A 19,342-nucleotide genomic window follows, 5' to 3' on the forward strand; every position below is an offset into this window, starting at 1 on the left:
GAGTGGGCATGGATGCCAACGACAGGCCTTTGGTCAACAGCCGGGACTTAAAAATTCATCTGTAGCACAGAAGAACCATAGTTCTGGGCATCTCAGCATGGGATCAGAGTGGGGGCTGTCATGGAAGAATATGATTTCATGTGGGCCTGGGGGCCCAGAGTAACTTTGCCTCCTGCCTCATTACTTGAAGGGGGAAGGCCTCGATCATGTCTGCTAGCCACATAGGGGGATGGACTGGTCTAGTCAGCAGCCCAGTGTGAAGCAGAGGGAACTCAGTTCAGTGATGGCCTCTACTGTGTGCCCTGTGCTGCTGAGTTCAGAGGGTACAAAAATGACTAAAATGTGGTTCCTGCTCTTGGAGCTTACCTCTGGTGGAGGATACAGAGGCAGGAAGGGACAATTTTAGTTTCAGTAGGGTAAGTGTTAAGATAGAGCTGAGCACAGAGGAAGGGCCAATAAGCTAATGCTGAGGTGGCATTAGAGCTGAGTCTTAATGGACAAACAAGGGCCTGGGGAGGGGGCAGTGAGAAGGGTGTGTCAGGCTGAGGGAATGGCATCAACAAAACCATGCAAGTGTGGTGTATTAGGGGGAACTACAAAGAGTTTGGTTGCCAAACCTGAGCACTTAAGACAGTTCCTGACACACGGTAGATCCTTAAATGTCAGTACAATAAATGGAGTACAGAGTAAGGGGTGGTAGAGACAAGTCTGAAGCCATTTAAGAGTGTCAGTTGTAGATGGTTGTCAGCAGTAATACACACTTAGAATTTATTGTATATTTACTACATGCCAGGCACATATGCTGAGTACTCTATATGCATTAACTTAGTTAATCCTCACATGAGCCCTAAAAGGAAGATATCATTGTTCCTATTTTTTGATGAGGAAGGCAAGGTCCAGAGAGGTTAAGTAACTTGTCCAAGGTCACAAAGCTAGTAAATGACAGAACTGGGATTTGAAACCCCTGAGTCTGGTTTCAGAACCTATCTTCTTAACCACTGCCCTGTGTTGACTTTCTAAAGGCCATGAGAGTGATGACATGGTCTAATCTGCTTTTCAAATAGATAACACTGGCTAAAATGCAGAGGGTAGATTTAAGGGGGAAAAGAGGCTCCGGGGCCTGCCAGGGTTGTGTAAATTGGAAGTGCTGTGTTCCCGGCAACGCTTTAGGGCTTGGGAGCATGGCCACTGGGGGAGCCACCTCTTAGAAGGACCTTAATACCAATTAGGGGAACACTCCTATGGTTCCTCCAATGTTATCACCATCTTGTCTAACCTTGAGAAGAGAATTGTAGTTTTCAAGAGATGTCATCTCAACAGTGCCATCTCCTGCAATGCTTGAAGTTAGAGGTCCTAACAAATGGCAGGCAAACTCTGTGTCTGTCTTTGAACACTCAGGCTGCCTTTTTCTTTTCTTTTTTTAAGCAGCAGAATTTTTTTTCATTGACCACTAAAAATAATGATGATAGCTACAGTTTTGGTGTGTACTGTGTGCCAGCACTGTATATGCTCTTACATCATCTCTTTTAATCCTAGTAACCCTATGTAGGTTGGTATTATTAGAGCTTGGGAAGCTAAGAGTCAGAGTGGTTGAGTAACTTACCCAAAGTCACTCAGCTACAAAGGAGTAGGACTGGTTTGTGATTGCAGAGTCCACTTCTTTTCCAGGCAGTCTTTGCCTGCCCTTCACCAAAACACCCCACAAAAACGACAACACAGAGGCACCCTTAGGGGTGGTCCTGTCCTGTGGGTGGAGGTGTTACATACCCTAGTGGGTTCTACCCTCTCAGTTTCTGTGACTCTGTGTGGCGGTGCAGGCTTGTTTCCCACATCATTCATCAGATTCCTTCGTAGCTTACCTGAAGACTCCGTACCTCCTCCCCCTCCATCCTGGGGACACTTAGAAGGTTCGACTTTGAGTTCCAGCTGCAATTGTGGCTTCTTGTGGAAAAGGCCTGTCTGTTAGGTGGGCCAGCTGGGTTTGGTGTATGCTCCCTGTGCATTTGGCTCTCAAAGTGCTGTATCTAAGGTCTTTGCTTTTAATCAGAATAGTTCACATCTTTTCTTTCCGTGCTGATCAGCGGGAGCCAGCTGGGGGTGGTAGCAAATCTTCCTTTAATTTCCACTGTGATGGATTATTACTTCGCTTAAAATGGTGTTTAATTTGTACGTGTGCCCTGAGGCTTTTAAATATCAAGCTCATTTGAGTATTGTTGGAAATCAGTTTGGACTCCACAATATGTTCAACGAGTTGGAGTCATGAAGCCCCATGCAGCCTGTGGTCCCGTTAATAGGTACAAAAGTCCAAAAATTAAAATGTGGTGAGTTCTGCAGCCCAATGCTTGTAATTTCTTCCTTTAAAAAAAAAAATCCGGGGCTGGCCCTGTGGCCGAGTGGTTAAGTTCGCGCGCTCCGCTGCAGGCGGCCCAGTGTTTCGTCGGTTCGAATCCTGGGCGCGGACATGGCACTGCTCGTCAGACCACGCTGCTCAGCGTCCCACATGCCACAACTAGAGGAACCCACAACGAAGAATACACAACTATGTACCGGGGGGCTTTGGGGAGAAAAAGTAAAAAATAAAATCTTTAAAAAAAAAAAAAAAAAAAAAATCCATCTCTGTTATCTTCTTTCCTAAGAATCGACTCAAAGAAGCAGCTTTAAAATTTTTCCCTCAAGAGGGAAGAAGACAGTAATAGGTGATGGTTTTTCGATCCTTAGCTCTGGTCTTTTTTCTCCCACTCAGCCCACTCTCTCCTTTCTTCTCAGGCACACAGGCCCTCTCTTGATCTGTTTTTACCTTGCTTTCACTTACTCCCTCTCATTCCTCCTAGTTTGCTCTGTACCAGTTGAACAAGATGCATATTTCAGCAAGCCACTTTGTCTTCCCTTTCTTCTCAGGGAAGGAGTCACCTTTCAGATGCCTGTCAATTCCTGTGAAAGAACGAGAGAAGCAGAGTGACTGTGGAGGAGCAAAGTCTAATGCCTGCTGTCTAGGCTCTCCAGGGTTTTTCTAGCACCAGGCAGCCTGGGATATTGCTTACGTGGTCGATTTTTCTCTTGTCTTTTCAAGTTCTGAGCTATGGTGTGTGATGAATGTGTGTGCCTGTGTATGTTTTTGTGACACACTCATTTAATACAGACTGTAAATGCTTATTCCTCAGAAGGTAGCTTTGAGTAAGTTTTAGGATTCAGATCTGAAGCTGAGTATAACCAGAAACCCCTGCCTGTGAACTTTTTTTGGGTTTCCTAAAGAAGAGAAGTGAGGAAAGAAATAATTCTACTCTGGGGAAATGCATAATTTAGAAGCCGTCTGCATGTATAAGAAAACAGACTCTGCGGCTGCTCTATAAACCCAGACTGGCAGCCAGGGCTCATTGTTTCCTTTTCTTCCCTCAGTGTTTGTATAAAACCGATGGGGCCAGTGCTCCTAGTGCTCCCCACTGGGCAGCGAAGGCTGTGGGCTTCAGAAGGTGGCCTGGGGCAAGCCTCCCATTCATTCCGCCTGCCTCTGTCTTTCCTAGGCCTCACCTTACCTTATCACCCCTTCCTTTCCTGGAAATACTGTCCTTCCTGAGTGTGAAACAGGAGTATTGGGAAGTTTAAGGGTATTTTAGGAAATCCCAAGTAGGGCACTTGGTTCTTTCTACCACCTGTAACATTTGAACAGCCAACAGCATTGGTCTACCATAGGCTTTTGTTTTGACCACTCGCCTTGCCCACTACCGGAATATGCCTAGGGCGAGACAAAGGGGCTCTGGATCCAAGGGGTCATGTATCTTCCTTCCTCGTCTCCTGTTATGGCCAGGCATAACTCTGAGGCAAAGCTGGGTAAATTAATTCTCACCTCCAAATCCTTCAAGTATTTCTGTGATGTTCAGTTTAACCTGTGATTTCACATCTTTAAAAATAGTGGTGGGAGACTGAGCAGGGAAGACATTATGCCTGTAGGGGCCCCTGTAGGTCTGAATTCCTTCATCAGTTGGACATCTCATGTGTAATTGGTCGCCCTGGATGTGGAACCTGCTTGGCTCAGGGCTGCAGAAGGGACATGCAGGGTAAAGGGTAATAAACACAGTTGTCCTTCAGCCTAGTGCTGGCCAGTGGTGTTGGCCACTCAGGAAGATATACAGAGTCCCAGGGGTACAGTAGCCTTCACTGACTGCTATGGTGGGAAGGTCGTCAGGAAGGAGGGCAGCTTCCCTTTGGAAAATTTGGTTCCAGTGAGGTTTAGAGGAAAAATAGGACTATGATTTGCAGGCCTTCTCTAAACATCCAGATGGATCCCAGACATAATCCAGCAAGGAAGATCTGATTTTGTTTGTCTTCCTCCCCCGTCTCTCTAAATAATTTTACCTTCAAAGCATGACGCAGGCGTTAATTAACACTCTGGTTCTCCTGGGAGGTAGGCAAGTGGAAACGCCACCCCCTGTTAGTGAAGTCCAGGGAATAGGCAGGTGCAGAAGCCTCAGGCAAGTGAGCCACAGAGAAGCAGAGTGAGTCTTAGACCTTAGCCTTTGTCCTCAGACCTTTACTTGGATGTACCTTGGGAGCCACCCCACTTTCTCAGTGTCCTTGGTTCTCAGTAGAATAAAAGAGCTGAGGCTATGGTAGGAGAGATGTTTGGTACTGTGGGATGAGCAATGGAAGTCTGAGGGGTTGAGGAGAATTTCTGATAAAATTATGCCACTAGTTTCATTCATTCACTTACTTTTTCAAAAAAAAAAAGTATGTATGTGTATGTATACAGATATATACATACATACGTATGCTGAGCATCTACTTCTGGGGAAAGTATTGCAAAGGGAATCACTTCTTCCAAAAGAGCTGGCTCGCCATGAGGGACCCTGCTGGATGGGAACTTGAACCTTTGTATCCCTTGCTTAGTCCATAAGCAAAGGGCACTGTGGGGTTTGTTGCCTCTGCAGGTGGTGGTTTCAAGTGTTGGAGGACTCTGGCATCTGGAAATGGATGAGAAATCCATATGTGACTGTTGATGTTGTGAACCTCTGGAGGCTGAACTTCTCCTTTTCCTTTAGCCATTTATCTTGGTTGGCTCAGGAGAAGGGGCTCTTAGGGGGTTCCCCTCGCTCCGGGGCTGTAGGTAGCACATCTTTCAGCCTGGCCTTTTCTAAGGCTTCCTAGGAATGGTGCTCATGCCAGTTTGCTGGATATCGGTGGTAGGTACCTATGGTAACTGCTGAGAGCCCTGAGTTGATCCTGAACCTCCAACCCTAGAAACACCAGCCATACTGGAAAGATCCCCAGTGGTTTCTTTCTCCTTCATTGGGCATCTTGGCACAGTGCAAGAAACTGGGAGGGGATCATTTCATCCTGTATGTGTTGCCGTCTCTCTGGGTGACAGTTGGATTCTACTTGCTTTGCAGGAAGTCCAGCTCCATCAGCTAATGATATTCACCTTATCTTGGTACTGCAGGCTGCTGAGAACCAGCCCTAGACCTCTGCTTGAGGGTCCTTCCTCTGGAAACATCACCAGTGTGTGGAGCCTGCCCCACACCTACCCCCTGCCAAACCACGGCCTTTACCTGTGTCTTCCGGTGTTTCCCGTGCGACCCATCCTGTGGGAGTGCCTCGTGGGCTGCCCCGGAGTTTACCCCACACACAGCAGCGCCAATGGTGAAGATGACAAGATCCAAGACTTTCCAAGCATATCTGCCCTCCTGCCACCGGACCTACAGCTGCATTCACTGCAGAGCCCACTTGGCCAATCATGACGAACTCATTTCCAAGGTACCTGTTCCCTGCACACCTTCCTTGCCTACCCCGGGGAAGGCGCTTCTGGCTCCTAAGGTTGCAGAGGTTTGCAGGCTCTCCCAGGGAGGGCTGACTTGCATGGCTATCTCACTCAACTGAGATATAACTTCAGTTGGAGGAGGAGTATAATAGTTTAATTTTTAATTTTGGAAATTAGATATCGTTCCTGTTGGAAGCTGTAGGGGCTTGTGGCTCACAGGCCAGAGGGGAGAGGGCCTGAGGAGTGATGGGAGCCTTTTGCTTGGCTTGCTTGGCTTAGGTTGGAAGATGAACAAAGTGCGTTCTAAGACAGGTGGTGGGAGGAGAGCAGGATATCTTGTAGGAGAGGTTTGTTAGCTGAGATGAGAGAAGATATTGCCTTCCAAGCCCCCAGGAAGGTTACCAGACTGTTGAATTACTAAAGTGGGTGGCCTTTGGGGAAGGCCAAAAGTGGCTTGGTGAAGAGCTAACCCACTGGCTTGTGGGGACCTTCAAGGTTTCTACATGAGGTCATATGGCATGACATTTGATCACAATCAGAAGAAAGAGTGGAGCCCTATTTTCTTGGAGAAGCCTTGGCAACTGCTTCCTAAAGTTGGGGGTGAGAGTGGTTATTATTAAATAAACCCAACATCCCAGTTGTGTAGTCCAGGAACTATCTCCTTTAGGCAGCATTCCCAGGGGAGCTACCTCCCTCCTGGCCCTAAATTCCCAGGGGAAGAGAAACAGGTTTTACTAGACTTCGTAAAAAGGAGAAAGAGGTTATGGCAGACTTTTCTCTTTAAAAAGCATCCTTCCTCAGAACCTGTTCTTCATGCCACTAAAGTAAAAAAAAAAAAAAAAAAGAAATTTCCATGTAGACCCAGACTAAAAAAAAAAAGTTAGCATTCTTGATCTGTTTACAAGAACTGTTAGAAAAGGTGGCACCACTCTCCTTGCCTCTGACTTGGTAGCCCCAGCCGGAAAGGGATGGACCATCAACTGTCATCGAACAGTTCTGTCCAGATGGCTGATTTGACAGGAAGTGAAGACGGTTGCTTGAACAGCCACGTCTGTGGTGGTGGGGGTTCTCAAATCAGGACTGAGGACAGAACTCCTCCTTCCAGGCCTATTCCCGGGTCTAGGGTTACCACAGAGCTTGAACCCTGGAGCCCTCAGTGTCCTGGCCTCCAGCCTACTTTCCCTTCTCTAGGTTTCTGCTAATTACTCGCCTTGATGCTATTTATGTTCCAGTCAGCCTATTATAGTGCCTTTCTCTATCAACTAACTCATCTTGTCTCAGATTCATCTTGAATCTTTTGAGAGTCCCTTGAGTCTGGAAGTTTGGATGTGGAGAGGCTGTGTCAGTGAGGGAAGAGAGGAGTCCATGCTCTTTGCTTTGGAAGGGGGCCTGCAAGCTTGGAGGGAAAATGAGAGTTGTCCTATTTCTGGAAATCTCCAGAGAAAGTGGAAGCCAAGATATCTTTTTAATACCAGGAAGAAGTGCTATGTATCATAAGAAATTGAAGTAATAATAAAATGTATTTTAGCACTTTCTGTGTACTAAAAACTGCTACCTGACACTTTATAAATGTTATCTCACTTAACCCTCATAAGAAGCCTTAAGTAGGTGATGTTAGTCATCTCTGGAAGGAGAAGTTGAGACTCATACAAGTTGTCCAGGAACTCACATTGGAAGCTCAAAGAAGAGAGAGCAATTACTTTGAGGGTGTTCAAGAAGGATTTCTGGAAGAGGTGGTATTTGAGCTAGGCCTTGTAAGATGGGCAAAAGTAACTGTGTAGAGATGGTAATGGCCTTCAAATTCGATGTCTTGTCTCTTTGGCCTCATATACAGAGCCTTGGACGATCTGGCAGAACCTAGCTTTTGAGTTAGGTCTCCTGCCAGTTCCTTGCTTTATGTTTCAACTACTTGGAACTAAGCAACATTCCCTGACTATACAGAGAAGGGTATTTCAGGCCTCTGTGCCTGAGCCAAGTGCAGCCCATTTTCTTCACCTCCTTCCTCTCTCCCAGGAGCTCTCACACATCCTTCTCCACCTGGGCCCATGTCCTACTCACTTTGTGTCTCTGGGTCAGAACCTGACCCATGGCAAGAGTTCAATAAATGATCAAATAAACAGATGGATGGAGCTTGAGCCTTGGGAGAAGACAAATGATGAGCAAAGAAGACTTTGTCGGCCTCTTGTCCTCCTTCCTGCCCCTTTGGGGCAGAAAGGCTCATTCACAAGTCCAGGCCAAAGTCAGCATAGGCTTCAGTTTCATTGGCTACAACCAGTGCACAGATGGGGTGCATTAGAGCTTGATTTAAAGAGTTAGGTTAAATGCCTGACTGGGGAAAGAGTGAGGGAACTGTGGCTGGCATTGCACAAAGATTCCTTTATTTTACTCCACAGCCACCCCCGGCATTAAATAATCTATAGATTCTTATGCAGGTCTGCTTAACGGAAAGACCATTGCCCCAGCTCCCTCCTTGGAAAATGGGCCTTTCTTTTCATTTTGTTTCTCTCTTCCATTTAAGAAAGTTCAGGGAGAGAATGTTTCTCCTGTTCTCCCCTCTTGACATAATCTCCTATGTGGTTTCAGAATCCACCCAGTGGGAGTTAGGAGCTGGGAAGCAGATAACTGGAGCAGCAGTGTAACTAAATGATACTTTGTGCTTGTAATAGAGCCTTTCATCTGGAAGCTTGACATTCCATTGTCTGGTTTTAAAAAAACCCAGTGAGTCTGCCTTCATTATGGAGAAGGCGACCCAAAGTCCAGAGAACTAAAGCTCTGAGTATGTGGCTAGCAGAGAACCGGGAACAGAATCAGGACTTTGAACTCCCTTCCTATCAGTGTGGCTACACGGAAACGTGTAGTTGTAAACTTTTGAACAATTAGGGTCTTCAGTCACTTGCTGCATAATGACGTTTTGGTCAACAACCAACTGCGTATACGACAGTGGTCCTATGAGATTAGTAACAGATAGCCTAGGTGTGTAGTAGGCTCTACCATCTAGGTTTTTGTAAGCGCACTCTGTGATGTTTGCACAATAATGAAATCGCCTAATGACGCATTTCTCAGAACATGTCCCTGTCATTAAGTGACGCATGACTGTGTATTGATATGGTGGTGGAAAGAGTCCTGCACGAGGCTTTCCACCTTCCCAGCCTGTTTTAGATCCCTAGAGGCCTTGTTGCCGGGAATCAACTGTCCAACATCTGAGTCGCAGTTTCTCACTATTAAAATGGGTAAAATAATATTTGCTAAGTCTAATGGCTGGTAGCTAGTACTTACTGTGTGCTTACTGTGTGTCGTCCCCTAACAGTCTTGTGAGGTAGGCATACCTTATTAGAGGGTGGGAGAAGCAGGTTTACCTCAGTTGGTTGTTATGTGGCTGGATGAGATCATGGACATGTGGGTGGTTTGCAAATCACAAAGCGCTATGCAAATATAAAGTAGTCCCTTTGCTTCTCTTGGCCTTGCTGTCCAGAAAAAAAAAAAAAAAAGGCAGTGGGGTGGGATAGAGAGGACTGATCCTGCCTGACACCCCGCAAATTTAGTTTAGCCAAGATAGTTTCACTTCAGAACCTGGAGCACCAGAGTTGGAAATAAGAGGAAAAGGTGATAGAAGAAAATGACAGCAAAGTTTTGTGTGTGCCTGCAGAAAGGTACCAGCATTTGCTCTGGGGCGGGGGCTGCTTTTTGAATCGATGACAGAACTATCTAGGGAATGTGCTGAGGCATCCTGCAGTTTCTTTCTTAGGGGGTGTTGTGGTCTAAATGCTGGAGTGTTTGCATGCAGAGGTATTTTGAGTTGGCACAAGGAATTGCTCATGCTGTTGTTTCTCGCTTAATGGTGCAAGCCCCAGTGTAAAAATATATTTTGGTTATAAAGTAATAGTTTCAATTAGAACAGTTAAGTTGCCTTGAGTGAGAACAATCTAACGCTCATTTTAGTGGATGCTGTCTATTCATCTTCACAAAGCTTTTCCACGAATATCTGATGTCTGTGGTCCTTCAGTCCTTCCCTTGCCTCCTTCTTGCCAACTCTTCCATGGCATTCTGGAAGAGGCTATTTAAGAATGGTGCATTGGCTTAATCTGTCACAAACCCACTTTGGGGGTGGTAGCTTCATTCCAAGACAGAGGTTGCTCTAGTGTGCTGGGTCCTTGGAGGGAAGGTATTGTGGGAGGCTGTGGAGTGGGTATCCAGTGCAGGAAGAGAAATCTTTTGTTCATCCTCCAAAACGACTTAAGTTATTCCTATGTCAAATCTTCAGGTCAGATTTTCTTCTGGTAACATACAGAATTCCCAGAACTGCACATCATCTAGCCAAGCCCCTCTTCATGAGGAAACAGACCACGGGCAGCTCAGTGAGCAGCCTGAGGTTACACAGCCTCAGCCAGTCATCTCTACCTCGCACCTCTGGACTGCGCTCCGCGTCAGGAGCTCTGACCTGACCTGTTTTAAAGTGCTGGGCCTCCTTCTGAGGCTGGGAGATTTCAGGAGGCAGGTTCTTTTTGTTTCCTACCGGGTTCCATTGGGCTTATAGTGGTGGCACTTTGGTTTCCCCTTCCTACCTAGACGTTAGCTGCAGCACTGCTTTGGGTAAAGTGGCAGGGAGGAAGGCGTTTTGAAGCCTTGTGTTGATCTAGTAACTGCCGGGAGACCCACTCTGCCCTCGGTTTCCCACCTCTGCTTCTGAGCACTAGTGTTCTACACCAGTGATTCTCCAAAAGACTGTATCTCCAACATGCTGGCTTAGAGGCAGTGGATATGGAGGGGTGCTGGTATGGTAGTACAGAGGTCTGTCCCAGGTTGTCCACTCTACCTCTCCGGGATTTGTTTCTCTTAATTCCCACCGCCTACCAGCTTGGTTTAACGTACAATAAAACTAACTCTCCAAAATATTCATGCAATTATTATTTTATTTATTTTTTTTTTTGAGGAACATTAGCCCTGAGCTAACATCTGCTGCAAGTCTTCCTCTTTTTGCTGAGGAAGACTGGCCCTGAACTAACATCCGTGCCCATCGTCCTCTACTTTATATGAGGGACTCCTGCCACAGCATGGCTTGCCAAGTGGTGCCATGTCTGCACCCGGGATCCGAACCGGTGAACCCTGGGCTGCCGAAGTGAAATGTGTGAACTTAACCGCTGCACCACCGAGCCGGCCCAAATGCAATTATTTATATCCTGAAAACTTCATGTAAAATTAAAAACAGGAACAGAATTTCTAAAAGTCCATTCATTTCTTTTTCTCTCGGTGCTCTGGAAAATGTTATAGTGAGCATTGGATTGTATTAGTGTTAGTGACTGCTGCCCCCCATCAGGCAGCACGATTCGTAGAGAACATGGGCAGTAAGATGTGGCTCTTGCAGATAATTCTGTGAGCTTATCCAACTTGCAAAATGTATGTTGAATTCTAATTTTGTTAATTGAGAGATTTTGGTATCCAATGGATATATGACAATGATTTTTACAAAAACCATAATTTAATAAAATTAGTATTTCTATTCTAACAGGAGGAAAAAAAACCACCCAGATTGCATGTAAACCTATAAATGTCTATCTCACTAAAAGTGAACTTTTTGTTTCTAAAATAGGGAGACCCAGGCTCTTTACCAGAGTGGTTAGTTGATGGGCTTTAAGAAACAAAAGGTTCAGAGAACAACCACTCTGTATGACCCACGTGGTAGTGGGTGCCTTTGCTTCTTTGTAAGCATTGGTGGATGCCTTTGTTTCCTTTGCAGTGTTTGCAAAACATTGTTGAATGTTTGTCAGAGTTTCCTAAAGAGCATTTCTGAGGGACAGCAAAGGCAGAAGTGATAAATTGTAGAAGAGTTCCAACATAACCTAATGAGCCCAGTCTCAACCAATTTAGCTTTTGTAAAGAAAATCACATATCCGTTGTAAAATCGCTTACTTCTTTTTCTCAACTATTTGACTTTTGAAAGCCCTGTCCCCCACTAAGGAAATGTTAGTTCTGAAGGAGTGCAGAAGAGCTATCTGTTGACCACCCAGGAAGGGTGACAGGTGAACAAGTCCATACAGAAAGTCTCCAAACAAAGGGATGTGGTTAGATTACAGGGTTTCTTGGTGAAAAAAAATGATCTGAGGGTATCTTCCCCCCATAGGGACAGAGATTGAATTAATTCAGGGTGAGATAAGCCGTAAATTGGGCTGGGACAATTTGTATGGTGTAGTTGTTCCAAGATTTGACCACCTTAACTGGATCTCAGGCCTTTGGTATATGTGGGTGATGGCAGTACGGAGGGTGCCTATATTAGCTGTTGTCTTAGTGTTCTCTCATTGCATAAATACTAAATATGTACTCTGTGTATGTGTGTGTGTGTGTGTGTAGATTGTACTAGATAATATGATACTACCCTTAAGGATTTTATCGTCTAGGAACTTTGACTCTAGTTGGGGAGATAATAGCTTCATAAATCTCCCTTCTTGAAGTTCTTACTTTACGTTATGTTTTTCTTAAAGTAGTTATCATAGTAACGATGCATGTTTCCCATTAGCCTGTGAACTACTGGAGGAGATGATTGATGTCATCTTTGTGTTTCTAGCACCAGCACAGCTCCTAAACACTGGTAGATTTTCAGTGAATATGCGGACAAATAACTATTAGTGCTCTAGGATAGAGACAGACATCAAGGGAGGTCTTAATCTGGGGTCCATGGACTAGCCTCAAGGAATCCTTGAAATTGTGTATTTAATTCTGTGTGCGTGTATATTTTTCTAGGGAGGGTTCCATAGCTTTCATCAGATTCTCAAAGGGGTTGTTGATCAGAAAAACCCTTAAGATCCATCTTTTTAGAAACTGAAGTTCTGGGAAGACTTGGTAGAAGTGACACTGAAATGTGCTTTGAAGCAAGAACCTAGACAAATGGAAATGGATGGGGAGGGGCCAGTAAAAAGAGCAGCATGAATAAAGAAGTGGAGGCAGGAAGCGTGCAGGGAGCAGCCATTCTTTTGGGTTAGCTATTGAGGAACTGTGTGAAAACAGATTGAAAGAGTAGGTTGAAGCCAGATTGTAGGGAGAATAGAAGTTCACACTTTATCCTGTTGGCAGTTGGGTTGTCCTGAAGACTTTTGAGCAAGTAATGACATGACCAGAGCTCTGCTCTGAGATGGTGAATGTTGTCCTGGTGTGGTAGGTGAATTGCTGAGGAAGAGGCTGGAAATGGAGAAACTAGTGTTTATGCATTGCAGTGGTCTGAAGGTGTTCCAGGCATCTGGTGATCATTCAGTAAATTCTTATTGACCACTGCTTGGGAAAGAAATACAAGCATTCTAGCCTTTAAAAAAATTCCATCATTTATGGCCGTGAACAAGAGGAATTGAGTTCAGGAAGTCACACTCTTTCGATGGGAGGCAGAACTGTCCCACAGTCATGTCTGCTTCCTATGAAAATTAATGATCTGGGCACAAGCAGAGTTGCTCACCAATTTATTATCAAAGGAGCTGCTAGGGACCAAGTGTGGTGAATCATCTGTGTTTTTTTGTTTTGTTTTTTTTTTTTTTTTGCTGCAGACTGCAGGCAGCTGGAGCATGAATCTGCTCAAATGTGATTCTTTCTGTGTGGTTGCTTTAAATACCAAAAGGAAATGTTGACTTGAGCTATGAGGCATACCCTGAAAATTAACTCTGTGGTTTGCAAATGCCTCTAAGGTTGCAATCATAAGATTGGTTTGTACATTAGTGTCTCAGCACTCAGTAAGGATGCTTGTGATTGCAAGCTTGTGTTCCTAGTCAAAAATCCAAAGAAACTCTTTTAAACAGAATGTTCTCCCAGGGAAGCAAGAAGTAGGTGCAGAACCCCTCCCCCTATGTTTTTGTTTGACCACTGCACTCCCTCCGTCTCTGGAATGGTAACCCTGCACCATTGCTGGTTTGGCTGTTTGTATTTGGGGGCCTGACCAGAATCCACCATCATAGACTGATTGTTCGGTTCAATAATACTTTTGTATTTCACACAACATGCCAGGCCCTAGGCTGGGTGCTAGGAATAGGGAGATGAAGCCAGATGATTCCTGCACTCAGAGATCCTGTGATCTTTTGGGGTACAGGGGAATGCAGGGCCCACTGTGGAAGGCAGAAGAATGTTACAGATGAGGTAGTGTTGATGCCATAAAAAAACACAGGATGAAAAATCTACTTTGCTGCTATTAACTACTATTTAATGAACACTGACTGTGTGCTAGGGACTCCTTCAGATATGCTCCTTCCTCCATCACTTGACAACGTCCCTTCAAGCTGGGGATTAAGTGACTTACCTAAGTCCATAGGTTACGGGGAAGCCATGTGGGATACAGATCTAGATAGGTCTATGCCCTCTTTGGCACTGGTGACCTAGGTAGCTTCTTTTGGCATCGACTATTTTCTGGTCTTTCTCAGTAACATTGGTGGTAAATCCTACCCCGTCTTCCCTCCTATCATCTCCCTTGCCTGGACAATCCTTTCTTTCTCTTTATTCAGTATCTACTCATTCTTGAAGACCAGCTTAAGTATTTTCTAGGATGTCCTCCTGGACTGTACAATTCTCTCCCTCCACTGAACATCTGTAGAACTCACTGCCTGATTGTTCATTTGGCAATTAATAATGACTGTCCTGTAATAATATGGTTGGTGTTATTGTGGTTACATGCACTTTTCATGAATAATTGTCTTGTTTCCTTGTAAGATTCTAAATGACCTGGAGTCACAGACTCTCAGAACGTTAGAGCTAGAGGGGCCTTTGAACCTGGGTTTTCTGGCTCAACTCCTCATTTTACAGATTAGGAAACCAAGGCCCAGAAAAACTGAGTGCCTCTTGACTTTGTACTTTGCCACCTCCTGCCTGCCACACCACCCACTGCCTTGCGCATAACAGGTGCTTGTAAATGCTGGAGACAGCCCTGGGGGCGAGGGCTGGAAGCTGAGAAATCAAAGTATCAAGCTGGATGATCTGGGGCCAGACTGTTCTCTCTGGCTCTCCCTTTTCTTCATCCCTCCAAATGAGGCGTTACATTAGATAGACTGTCATTAAAGGTTCCTTCCACCTCCCCCATCTTCTGATTATAGTGTAGCAGCAAAAGATGATACCAGGCAACATGACTTAGTGGTTAACAGTATGACCTCTGAGCCAGACTATCTAGGTTCAAGCCCTGGCTTCTTCACTTAGTAGTTAGGCAAGTGAAGCAACCTCTCTGTGTCTTAACAACCTTATTGAGAAAATCGGAATAATATTAATATTGGATACCTATAAGATTTTTGTGGAAATTAAGTGAGGTGGTCCATATAAAGTACTTATCACAGTGCCTGACATACAGTAAATGCTCAATAAATGTTGGTAGTTTTGTCTATGAATAGTTAAAAAAAAAATCTTTTTTTAAAGATTGGCACCTGAGCTAACAACTGTTGCCAATCTTTTTTTTTCTGCTTTTTTTTTTTTCCCTCCAAAGCCCCCCAGTACATAGTTGTATATATTTTAGTTGTGGGTCCCTCTAGTTGTGGCATGTGTGACGCGGCCTCAGCATGGCCTGATGAGCGGTGCCATGTCCGCGCCCAGGATCTGAAACCCTGGGCCACCAAAGCAGAGCGTGGGAACTTAACCACTCTGCCAGGCTATGGTACCTGCCCTTGTCTATGAATATTCATTGGGCAAGCCAAACAGAAAGTGCCACTCAAACGTAACCAGGTTCCGGCACCCATGACGGTCCTGGTATATTTGTTCCTTCCTTTTTTTGAGTCTCAGCTATTGCCCTTTAGCTATACAGCTGTCATCAGTAGTCTTGTGAGCCCTCTATAATCATTGAGTCTCTTGCTTCTTATAATTCCAAAGGGACAAGCAGGTCTCTGAGGGTAACGAAATAGCAGCAGCAGAGGCCTCCACTCTGCTCTCGGCCATCTTACCTGACAGCCGCAGTGTGGCCTCTCTAGAATTTAAAAGGAAAGATGTGCTCTTGCCCTCCTCCCTTCTAGTCTGTTAGGTGGTTATTTTGCCGCCAACCCACACGTCACCCAGTTACAGAGACCTCAGACTACTGTGACGACAGCAGCCCAGGCAGCTGGAAGAGAATTCTGGGCCAGAATTGCTTGTCAGTTTCGTTCATCCTATGGTACTTCACGGTGGGGGTGGGGTGAGGTTCTTCTGCAAGAAGCCATTTTCCTTATCTTTAAACAACAAAACCAAAAAAGATTCTCTGATACCTTTGTTTCTAAAGCACACAGCCTGCTCTTGACAGGAGGGTTTGACCTGGTGACCCAGGGTATTGTCTCTGGGGTCAGGGCTGCCAAGCTAAGGAGAACTTTAGCTCTCTGCTTCCCTCCCCACCCTGGCGTATTGCTGGTGGCTGGACAGGGACTCAGGGGAGGAGGGGGAGGAGAGGAAGAGAGGAGGAGATGGCTCCGCCAGCTGCTGCTAAAACAACAACAACATCTAGTCAGTCCATAACTCCCTCCCTCCAGACCACAGTGATGTCCAGAGGCAGAGCAGGTGGCACTGGCTCTCTTCTCCCCCTCGCCCTCAACACCTTTGGGGCTTGGAAGGGGCCACGTATGATTGTCAAAAGGAAAATTATCTATCTTTGGAAAGCCCAGGAACTCCTTTTCCTCCCTGTTAGGACTCGTTCCACCAAGAGCATTCGAAGTAACTTCAACTCTCTTGCAGATAAAGGAAGGAACAGAAAAACATTTCCGTGCCAAAACTAAAGATCCCAGAGTGAAACCTCCTGCACCAAGCCCTATCCTGTGTTCCAGATTTAGGGAGCTCCTCATACACGTTAGATATTGGGGCCACAGTGGCCAATAGATGTATGCCTTGCTCTCACCCAGCTTGAACTCAGTACCCTTTGGCTACTGGAAAGCCCACCATCTTCAGGGTCAGCTAGGGGCGGTGCAAGTAGAGATCTCCATCCTGAGCCTGGTACCTAGGGTTGTTGGGGGAGGCTGAGAAGCCAACATTTCCATATTGCTTTCCATCGAGCCTGCCTGATTTTCATGAGATGCCCAAATGTGTACAGCTTTTCCCCTGACCATCCCTGTCCTCCCCTGGAGTGTCAGCCTACGTTAGCCCAGCCTAGTAAAATTGCCAGGTAGGCTCTTACAGCTCCAGGTGGCCAGTGAATGAGACTCACTGCTTTCTGATTTGTCTTTGGAGGAATGTCTGTTCTGAGGACCAGGCCTCTCACCATTGGGTGGTGGCTACTTTGTTTACTTCTGGAAGCTGCCCTCCTCTGACCCCTTCCCTTTATTTATTTATTTATTTATTTATTTATTTATTTATTGAGGAAGATTAGCCCTGAGCTAACATCTGCTGCCAATCTTCCTCTTTTTTTTTTTTTTTTTTTTGCTGAGGAAGACTGGCCCTGAGCCAACATCCGTGCCCGTCTTCCTCTATTTTATATGTGGGACGCCTGCCACAGCATGGCTTGCCAAGTGGTGCCATGTCTGCACCTGGGATCTGAACCGGCGAACCCCAGGCCGCCGAAGCGGAACCTGCAAACTTAACCGCTGCGCCAGCAGGCCAGCCCCAAGGCCCTTTCCCTTTAGATGCTAAATGTTCCAAGTGACAGGTAGGGCTAAGGTTCACCCCAAACAAATTCACTAGGAAACCTAAGGAGAGAGAAAGCAAGAGAAACCAGATTCCCTGGAGCTCCTTAAGCTCTAAGTCCCCATATTTCTTGATCCTCTCCTCAGCAAGAGAAAGAAAAAAACCAAAGTATATCTGTGAGGGAGGAGAGGTCCTCTCTGTCTGTCTCCTTCTCTGTAAAAACAACAGGCCAGTCTGCCCTGGGCACTGTGGGGGCAGGTGCTGGGTAAATACACGAGGAAGGAAAGCTGATAAGATAAGGTCTGACAAATCTAGGTCACCGGGCTGCTGCCAGGCACCTGTGTGACTAGTCACCTTGAAGCTGACAGGAGGGAGGATGGACTTTTGTTCAGGGCACAGACTGGCTGACTTCTCATGCCTTAGTTTGTTTGTTTGTTTATTCAGTCAACATTTCTCGAGCACCATTATACGCCGGGCCATGTGCTAGGTGTTTCAGGCCCCTGTGTGTCTGTGGAGCAAAATCTCCTGCTGGATTCCAGGCCTCTAACCAGTGATAAAAAAAGAAATGACATCATGCAGAAGCCAGTCGGTCCACTGACTTCCAGAGTGGAGGCAGCCAGTCTCTTGTAGAAGGGAGGGGCTGTTTGGAGTCTTCAACCCTGTTCCTTCAGCTAGATCAGGGGTCAGCAAAGCTGGTCTGTGAAGGCCAGATAGTAAATATTTTAGGCTTTGCTGGCCGTATGACCGCAACCACTCACCTCTGCAGCCATGGAAAATGCATAAACACGTGAGCATGGCTGTGAGCCAGTAAAACTTTATTTGCAAAACAGGTAAGAGGCCCGATTTGGCCCTTGTGGATTATTTGCTGACCCCTAGGCTAGATAATTGGAATGACTGTTGTGAAATAAGTCTTGGAGAAAAGGGTTTAAGTGATTTCAGGAGGAATCCCAAATCAACACGGTGGCTACACGCGGCATGGATAGCGTAGGAGCTGATGCACTACGCTCATTGACAAAGTCTGATTGACACTCTGATGTCAGCTGCACAGAGAATTCCGCTGCACAGGCCTAACTTCAGCCTCAGCCATCTAGCATCCACAGGTTCCCACCCAAAGTCACAAGGTGACCAAGCTAGACAATGCACATGGTTTCATACAGTCTCATCATTCTAATGAGAAAACAATTTGGAGCCGTGTGGATGGAGAGTCAGTGGAACCATTTTAAAAGCCCTGAATGCAGGGTCTAGCCACCTCTGGTCTAGGCCTGGCTCTGGCACTAACTGTGCAGTGTGGCATTGGGTAAGTCACATAACCTCTCTGACCATCCAGCATATATGGAGTGCTACTGCGTGAGACACTGAAATGGGGCACAGAAATGGACACACCAAAATTCTTGCCCTTAAGTAGCTTGTGATCTAGTGGGGAAGACAAACAGGTAAACTGTTATAAGCTGTAGGGAAACAGAGGCCTTGAGTAGGTAATTATTCAGAATGCTGTGGGGGCAAAGAGCAGGATGAGTGTTTACTAAGTAAACAAAAAAGGAAGAATCCTTTCTGAGCAGAGGCAGGGAAACATTCTAGGGGAGATCAAGCCTGGGGACCACAAGTGAGAGGCAGAGCGCAGGGTGGGTGAGAGGGAAGCAGGAGGTCAGCAGGGGTGGATCACACGGGGCCCAGAAGGCCCAGCTAAGGAGTTCAGATTGAATTCTGTGTACTGTGGGGAGCCACCAAAAGGTTTTAAGCAAGGGAGTGTTAGCAGTTGATTGAGATTGGAGTAGAATATTATAACATGGCCTATTTTGGAAAATCAACTTGTCCAGCTTCTATAAACCTTATATCTATGAGCTTTGTGTTAACAGGAATGTTGATGTGTATAACGTTAATAAGCACCGATAATTAAGTCAGTGGCTGTAATTAATAACCAGAACCAGTTCCTCTCTGGTGATGCCTTCAGCTAAACAGCAACCAGATAAATCATTGGCAAACACCAAACGCCCATAACTTTGAGAAGAGGGCCTTGCAAAGTTCCCTGGGGCCTGGGTTCCCCAGTTTGCTGGGCCAGGTACT

At 45.8% G+C, this 19,342-nt stretch overlaps 1 protein-coding gene across 5 annotated transcripts in view; it reads left to right on the forward strand.

The window, feature by feature from the left end:
- The window catches only part of YPEL2 (yippee like 2), a 61,927-nt gene that overhangs the window by 14,946 nt on the left and 27,639 nt on the right, over window positions 1–19,342 (forward strand). For all 5 annotated transcript variants that reach the window (XM_070562340.1, XM_070562338.1, XM_070562336.1 and 2 more), the window contains exon 2: window positions 5,435–5,748. In XM_070562340.1, coding sequence (XP_070418441.1) covers window positions 5,632–5,748 — 117 coding nt within the window. In that variant the 5' untranslated portion in view covers window positions 5,435–5,631. The remainder of the gene's footprint in view (window positions 1–5,434; window positions 5,749–19,342) is intronic.

This window comes from Equus przewalskii, chromosome 10 (genome assembly GCF_037783145.1).
Source record: "Equus przewalskii isolate Varuska chromosome 10, EquPr2, whole genome shotgun sequence".
NCBI classification, from domain to species: domain Eukaryota; kingdom Metazoa; phylum Chordata; class Mammalia; order Perissodactyla; family Equidae; genus Equus; species Equus przewalskii.